This window comes from Gekko japonicus, unplaced genomic scaffold (genome assembly GCF_001447785.1).
Source record: "Gekko japonicus isolate JY-2015 unplaced genomic scaffold, Gekko_japonicus_V1.1 scaffold19, whole genome shotgun sequence".
Lineage (NCBI taxonomy): Eukaryota > Metazoa > Chordata > Lepidosauria > Squamata > Gekkonidae > Gekko > Gekko japonicus.
Genome location: NW_015164664.1, coordinates 174561 through 183228, shown reverse-complemented (window position 1 = coordinate 183228; position 8668 = coordinate 174561). Strand labels below are relative to the sequence as shown.

The following is an 8668-nucleotide window of genomic DNA, read 5'->3' as shown; positions in this document are numbered from 1 at the left end:
TAGTACAGAAACTTATCCAGGCCTGTTAATTTTACTCCAGCCTAGACCATTAAGTCTTAAATTTTCAAAAGCAAAAGTCTAATCGGAAACCTTTATATATTTTAAGTGCCCAGATAATACAAATTTACAGGGGAAAGGGCAGCTCCAAAATAAAAGAAATACATGGAATAGGGGAGGAAGTAATATGGTAAAACTCATGGGATTAGACTGATTAGATTTGTAATTGTATTTGAGTGTCTATAAAACAATGATCTTCAACCCATTGTTTGGGACCATGAGGTGGGTTGCGGACAACCACCAACCGGGTGACAAACCCCTACAGATCCACTAATTTTAAAGGATATGCTCCTAGCATGCAAGGTTAAGGGGTAGAAACAGGTGGACAGCAAGATGGTGTCACTCAGTAGAGAAGATTCCTCCATGACTGACCATTACACTACTGCTCGGGTTTGCAGTTCTTGACCCTGGGTCTTTTGCACAATCTTGGCCTGGACACCAGTAAAGTCTAGCTCCTTCTTTTCCTGTCTCAGAACCACAGCACTGTATCATGTGATTTCCTGTCATGTTTACAGTTTACTAAGTCCCATACTATCAGCTGGCGTTATATGGGGGTCCTGGATCTTTAACACTAAATATAAGAGCTTCACAGCAGAAGAAAACAATTCCATATTACTTGAACATGGCATGTAATACTTTCCTTTCTGTAAAACAACATTAGGATGCAGTCCCTTGGCTTCTTGCCTTAACTTTGCAGGCAGTAAGAGGAGCCACTAACGTAACTTATTCCCCAAGCCCTAAAGAGGGCCAGTTGGCAGATCACTCTAATGGAGGAAGTGAGTTGGAAGGCCAGAATACTGTAATCTACTCCACTGCAGATAGGAGATTTTGGATTTTTATTAGGATATGAGGAGGCCAACCCTTCTTCGTGCCTAAAGATCTTCCTGCCGTTTAGAATGACCAGTCTGGTCAACGCCACTAATTTGAAGTTACGTACTTTGGTATACATTCCAAAGCACAGTTGCAGTGAGGGAGTTCTACGAAGAGGGTAGAAAGGTATATAGCAGTTGTCTTCTTTGAAGAAAATAGTGCCCAAGCCCATAGATTGCTCTAGCCTATGAAATGGCACAGGAAAGAGGCATGTTTGCTGACCTTTGTACAGCTGCTGAAATGTAAGAAACCAAGCCTAATAAAAGAACAGATGAAAAGGGCCTGGGTTTTCTCTAGAAATGTGGCTTTGCTGTCTGTAGATCTGGACTCCAGCAATTTGCCCCGAGGGAGACAGTTTCAGAACAGTAATTGTGTTACATCCTGAGAATCAGCACTGCCATGATTTTAACAAGGTTTAAGCTCCATCCACTGGACATCTTCCAGAGCCCAGCCTGGAGACTGCAGGAAACAGACAGGCAGATGAACAAGCATTCGCCACAGTCTTTTTCTTTTCCACAACAAGCCACTGAAATTGGGAGAGGAGGAGAGCAAAGTTGAATTTACAGAAGAACACTCTGGTATGGCCAGGTAAACCAAGCATTAGAACCAATAGATAAGGTGTAGGGGGCCAACAAAACTCAGCAAGCAGTGACTTTGAAACAGGTAGATGAAAGCCATGTCCACCTGTTAAAGTAACTTCTGCCATGCCTCTCTAACCACTCCAAGCAGTTTACACGCAATAAAACACAGTCCCTGGTTTACAGGGGTTATACTTATTTTACAGCAAGATTTCATTTTATTAAACTTATTGCACTCTTAATATATAGCCAGATGGGCTCTGTCCATTAGCAAATATCCATCAGTTTTCTTCGTTTAATGAGCCTCATTTCTAGAGTTTGACAGTGGAACTGAATTCTCTGAAGCATCTTCATGTAGCTTCTGTCTGAGGGGGACAGTTTTCATTTTCTACCACAGTTTGCTAAGAGAGATGGGAAAAGGCAGAACAGGACAATTTAGAATTTATTAATACTGGTACATGTTATATAAAAAAATTCTAACAATTAAAATTCTATCAAGAATAGTTCATAACTAACATTTGGAAGAAAGGCACATATATATCCCCCCCCCCCCCCCGCGGTAGCAAATTGGTTAAAGGTCTCTCTCTTCAAGCCTCCATAAGTTCCTTCATACCACAGAGTCATTGTCTCAAGTTTGCTGTATAACACATCTCACTCTACAGCCTTCTCCAGCAACTGAATCCCAAGCCCAGTGAAATGCACTCAAGCTGGTCAGCCTTGTTCAGATTCTCTCTAGCTGGTCCACTATCCCAGTAACTATCACTCCACCTAAATCATCCCACTGTCCACCGAACCCAGGGCAGCACTGTGTCACCGCATTTCAATTTTGGTCTATGTTTTCGCTTTCCCTTGCATTTAATCTTTCTAGCCTTTTATCTGGTTAGGGGAATAAAGATGATTTCTTTTGTGATTTTCTGTGTTTTGTTTTTCCTTCCCAAATTGAAATGGGTATCAGATCAGGGCTTGGGTATATAATAGACTGCTTGGTCCCAAAGCAACTTCCCCAGTGGCAGGGTCTGGACTCTACACATGTAGAGGACACGTTGCACATTGCACCAATCTGGATAACAAGGTCATGTGAACAGACAACTGCAATCCTTTTACCTGACCTGTTAATAAGCGCCACTCTGCTAGTGGTTTGAATTCTGAAAGCAATTCTGCTGAGGCTAGCAGCTCCCTGCAACAGACTGCACTGCATTACACACTCTGCATATAGAAGCCACCCGGACTCTAAATGTAGGGATCCCAAGGAAATTACCTTTCTTTCTAGGAAAGCAAGAGTCTTTTGACATGTTTCTAACATGCTCTTCAACTGCTGATTCTCTTCAGCCAGCCATTTACACTAAAATTGAAAAACAGATGCCATGTTAGATATCACAGCACATGACTTTCCCCACTTAAATATTTTGCAAGCAAAAGGTCCCAGGTTCAATGCATATTATCTTCAGTTTAAGGATCTGAGGCTGGGTGTTGGGAAAGATCCTTCTCTGCTCCAAGATTGCCTGGAGAGCTGCTGTGGCCAGCCACAAAAAGCAATACTGGGCTATGTACACCAATGGTCTGAATCTGACAGAACCTTCACCTATGCACCATCCCTTGTTTCTGGAAGTTCTGGACTCTCAACTAATTGATGTTTAGTTTACGTAAGTACAGAGAGCCAAAACAAAAATTAGATGCTAGAAACTTTATAAACACACACACAGAGACACCCTTGGGTAATTTAAATCTATCCACCTTGATGGCCTTACCTGTGAGCAAGGTGCAGTGAGCTCTTTCTCCAGAGTAGCACTTGGAGCTTGTGCAACAGCCATATTGCTACATGTGGGCTTCTCTTTCTGATCTGAATATGAGAGACAAGTTGTTTTCCATCTTTGTTGACCTGCAAACTGCAGCCTCAAGAGTGTTGCTCCATGGACCTCCAATCTAATATATATTCACCACTAGCGGTGTGCAAGAAGCAATATTTTTTTGGGGGGGGTGGTGGTTTTTGGGTATACGGAACCCAAAAAATATTGGTATTTCCTCATATTCCCAAATCTCAGTACTGGTATAGTATTCAGATTCAGGGAATATTTGGGAAACCTGAATTATTCGGCTCCATTATACCTATGGGGAAGTATCTAGGGCAGGCTGTTTTTTGAGGTAGAGGCACCAAATTTGCAGCATAGCTGCTGGTGCCTCTTCTCAAACCGCCCCCCTCAAGTTTAAAAAGTTTGGACCAGGAGTCCAAATCTATGGGCCCCAAAAGAAGGTGCCCCCATCCTCCATTGATTTCAGTGAGGAAAAAAAGGCATTTAAAGGGATTACGGTCCCTTTAAATGTCTTCTCCAAGCCACGTGACTCAGTGACTTGGAGAATTAACAGGCTTGTCCTTTCCACACCTTCAGAGCTCTCCAAACCATGGAGCTGCATGGCCTGGAGAAGACATTTAAAGGGACTCTGATCCCTTTGAACGCCCTTTAAGTTAGTCTATCTGGCGGTCCCAAATATTTTTGGGATTTTGGGGGCTTGGCCATTTCAGATTTTTGAATTATATCCAAAATCTATATTTGGCTGAATCAATACCCAAAAAATACCAATAAGGTTTTTGGGGGTATTTTTTCAGCTCGGATTTAGCTGAATGCACACTCCTACTCACCACCTACTATTCTGGGGAAGGCTTAGCACTTTCCCCCCTCTCTCCTGCAGTGTCTAGATACCTCAATCTCTCCTACTTCAGAAGACTGCTTGTGGGAAGGAAGAAAAGCTTCTTTGGTCTGCTGCTGCCCTCTACTGGCAATCAACCACCCCTACACCTAATACATAGTATCTTGACAGCAGCCACTCAGAACTCTGTAGGCGAGCATGTATTCCATTCAATGGTAGAAGACTCTAAAAACTGCTGTACCCCAAAAGAAGAGGACAGCACATCTGTTGTGGCTATGGCTGGATAATACTGTGCTTGAGAAGAACCTGCATTTCAGTGCACACAGCAACCTGACATAGTAACAGTTAACAGTTTCACTAGGCATTCCCAGCATCCCTAGCCTGGCAGAGGAAAGTTCTCACCCCACCCCAAATTAATACTTACTGCTGAGGTAAAGTGTTCTTTACAACTTACTTTTGCACAGACGGGAACGTTTAGGAAATGGTTGCTTCAGGGGGGATGCAGTAGCTTTGTCAGATGGTTTATCCCAGGGACGCTTTTGACTTGAAGTCTTAGCGGTTACCATGTTGCCTGAATGCCACACAATAAGAAGAATGCCAACAGAATCCTAGAGTTCCACTTGATCTCTGTACAAATATGGCTTGATAAAGCAGAGTGTTCTGACCACTACACATGGTGGCATATATTTTACCACACCACTGAGGAAAGTTTGATGCCTTCCTCCAGCCTAAGAAGCCTTCTTCCAATGAAAGAGCTCCTTAAGTTAGAGGAGGGGGACACAAAGAAGCTCCCATCATCAGCCTTTCCTCCATTTTATCCTCACAATAACCCAGTGAGGTAAGTTAGGATGAGAGTATGTGATTGGCTTGAACTCACCCAGAAAGCTTCCATGGCAGAGTGGAGATTTGAACACACATACTAGTCCATTCTAACCATTACACCATGCTGGCACTCTAATTTTGCCAATGAATACAACCACTTTAATACTAGCACTGGCCTTCACAAATTGTCTGCAGTTTTAGGAGCCAGCCCCAAAAAATTACAAACCAAACTAATTTTTCAACAGAGTTTTGTATTTTAATGACCATATTTTCTAATTATTGCTACCACAAAACCTAACCTAAACTCCTTTTAAATTCTTCTAATTTTATTAAAGCTCTGACAGAAGTATCATAGTGCATAAGTAAATATGAGCTAATCCTGGTGGTCAACATGACAGCAAAAAGCTAACCTCTAATCTAATCTAAACTCTCCAATTTTATTAATTCTTTAAAAAGCTTAATTTAATTTAATACTGAAAGCAACTGGCTAAGAAATTATTTGATTTACTGCCACTGAATGGTGTAATGTTAACATATAAACAAGCAATGAAAAGAACTTCATGCATGTGTATTTTTACGTCATGCTACAAAAAATTCCGATCTGAAATTATAAATATGCTTTGTATTTCTCCAAGGATCTCCAAGATACACTACAATGGAGTCACTACTGAAAATGGCTCCTGGGATTTACTGAGCCCCATACTAGCATGTTGCAGGTCATAATGAAGTGATGAATCCACTACCAGTCAAGGAAGGCAGAGAAGTCTTCTAAAGATCCACTCACCTCCACTCCCTTGGGTTCATGGGTTTCTTAGTGTAGCCTGCACCTTCAAAATCCCTTCCTAAACATCCCCTGTTCCTTGACTACATACACTTTGTCATCTGGCTAATATTTGGTTTCTGGACCTTCAGAACAGAAACATAAGCCAGCTGGTGAGCAGCAGACTGTCACCTAATTGTAACCTTCAGAAGAAAAATAGGAAATACTCAGGCATTTCACAGTCAGAATAACACACTTCAACCCATTCTTGTCAGACAGACTCCCTCTTACTCACATCTGCTCATTCAGAAACCAACCCAGCTCACCTGCAAAAACTGGAAGCCTTGTTCCTGAAGCATTATTAACTTTAGGTGTACCATGGAGCTTCAGACCCAGACACACTAAGGACCCCTGAACTCCAAATCTACCAGGAAGTTTGGAAGGAGGCTTCTTATTGCAGGGCTGTTCTGTCAGATCTGTCTTGGTTATCTCATCAGATAAGAGTTTCTACATGATACAAGACCCAAGTATTAGATCAGTCAATTTTATTTGATGTGAATCCATTATTCTCTTTATGCTCCCAGACATTAACACTTCTCCACTAGATTGATTTAATAGTTCTAAGAACATTTAAGTATCTGATAACAGATCATAATAAAGCGATAAATAGTTCCCCTTCCAGTGGGGACCCAAAGTGGCTTACAATGATCTCCTCTCCTCCATTTTATCTTCATAACAACCTTATGAGGTAGGTTAGGCTAAGAAAGTGTGATTGGTCCAAAGTCACCCAGTGAGGTTCCATGGCAAGAGTAGGTATTCAAACCTGGTCTCCCAGATACTAGTCTGGCACTCTTAACCATTACACCACACTGGCACTATACCATCCACTCAGTGCCAAAGGAAGTGCAGAAATGGAGCACTCAAATTCAGTTGTCCAAGTAGCAGCTCATTACATGAGCTTCCAATGGCCTTTGTAAGGGGAAGAAAAAAGATATATTCTGCTCACTTTCAGAGATGTGACAGTGAAATACTGTGAGGAATAATCTCAATTTCCTCTTCCCTGTAGATTAAAAGGAATATTTCTGTATCTCCCATCCGACATTGCTGACAACATCTAATGAATCCAGAGGAAAGTAAAGGCTTCCATCAAAGAGAAATTACTTAAATTGCCAACATGGTTTTGAACAGTAGCTAGTTATCACTGGATATCAAGGGTAAATTTTTAAGATTTGACAATGCAGACAAATATATCTAACAAACTATTCTTAAATTCAGTTCTGGCAGCCAGTGACCTAACCTCTAGAACCCATTAAGCTTCAAAACCATGAGATCAAATCACATGAACAGTTCCTGACATCCAGAAAGTTTGAAGACAGATTCTGATTGAGAATGGGGCTGAAGTGGGCTCCTTATTTAGTACAGAGCTGCACAAGTATCCTAAAGCTAAGGTTTGCCACACGCCGCTTTATATGCACTTTATTTGCAAATCACTGCTAATTAGCAAAGGTGATGGTCCTGTGTTTATCAATAAGGTTGGAAACAGGGGCTCTCACAGATAAGCAGGTTTCAGCATTCTCAGGGGACTCCTCAGCTTTGAAAAAAATATGTTTCATAAATTCACAAAGAAAAGAGACCATCACTATTCTTTCGATGCTCAGATAAAAGAACAGTTTCTCCAGGAATAGTTTCTCTCTGAAGAACACAAATTACCCTAGCTTTATCACAAACTATATCAAGCAGCTCTCACAACAGCTACGCAGAGCTTCAAGCAACACTGAGTAGGCGGCCCCCTTGTGCAAGTAGTGGACACATCAGATTTTAATAAGCTACATCAGCCTACCACTGGTGGGGAAAATCCATCTCAAAAGTCACCTACCTTAAGTTTAATCATAATCATAATAAATTTAGACAGAATGAGGCCTTATAACTTCTCATTTGTGGGTAATTAGCCACAGATCCAGTCACAGAGGTTCTGCCCCACAGACTAGTTCCTATGTACAAAATGTTTACTAGCAGAATCAATGCTATATATTGGAATTAAAAATCCAGCAGAAAGCATTGTGTGTTCAATAACAGCAACTCAGAGAAGTGGTTAAGAGTGTGTGCAGGTCAGGCTGCATTTCAGGAATCAACCCATCAATATGTTTATCCAAGATGCTGAGGGAGATCTGCTTGGTTCTATCCTTTCCATTGTACCCTAACAACCCTGTCTGACAGGTTAGGATGAGAGTGACTGTCTAAAGGTCACTCAATGAGCTTCAAGTGAATGGGAATTTGAACCCAGGACTCCCCTCCCCAAGCAAACTGATACACTGCATTAGGACCTCTTCTAGCATATCTTTAAGAGACACCTGTCTTAGAAAAAGGACATATTTTTAGAAGGAAGAAGAAACAACAATAACTCTCTTGGGCTTTTTAAAGGCTTGTGCATGTCCATGCACTAAATCAAACTGGCAGGAGATACCACAATGCCTCCTGGCTACTACCTACCTGGGTAACAGGCTGGCTCTGCACAGCTAATCCTGGTGGAATAACAATGTTCTGTGAGCAATTTCTGCCAGCTGTCTGTGTCATTTTCCTTGTGGTACCAGTGCCTTTGGGAAGGCCTCCTATGCCCGGAGCCCCTCGAGCTCTAAGGGTTCGAAGGGCACCAAGGGACAGACTTTTCTTGGCAAAGGGAGCCTTGCCGGAGACACGAGGCACCTGATCAGCCCCACTGCTGGCGGCGGCAGGATGGCAAAGGTGACCCCGAACCCAGACTCCAGCCGCAGGTCTGCCGGCGGCTTCTGCTTGGAGTCTGACCCAATGGCTGCACGCTTCCGGGGGCATTCTGTACACAAAGCTGCAGGGGATGCCTCTTTTGAAAGCGAAGGCGCCATCAATGGTGTTGACGTGACGAAGGGCAGCTTCCGCTTACAGACCTCAAGGGCAGGCT

At 42.4% G+C, this 8668-nt stretch overlaps 1 protein-coding gene across 1 annotated transcript; it reads right to left on the bottom strand.

Annotated features, from left to right (window-relative positions):
• Nucleotides 1-969: 969 nt before the first annotated feature.
• On the bottom strand, nucleotides 970-8427 carry LOC107108556. Its single transcript, XM_015409003.1, has 6 exons — nucleotides 8224-8427; nucleotides 6060-6240; nucleotides 4606-4722; nucleotides 3254-3345; nucleotides 2764-2847; nucleotides 970-1906 (listed from the first exon to the last, which is right to left on the bottom strand). The coding sequence occupies exons 1-6, from the start codon at nucleotides 8305-8307 to the stop codon at nucleotides 1856-1858; spliced, it is 609 nt and encodes a 202-aa protein (XP_015264489.1). The 5' UTR covers nucleotides 8308-8427; the 3' UTR covers nucleotides 970-1855.
• Between the last annotated feature and the right edge of the window lie 241 nt (nucleotides 8428-8668).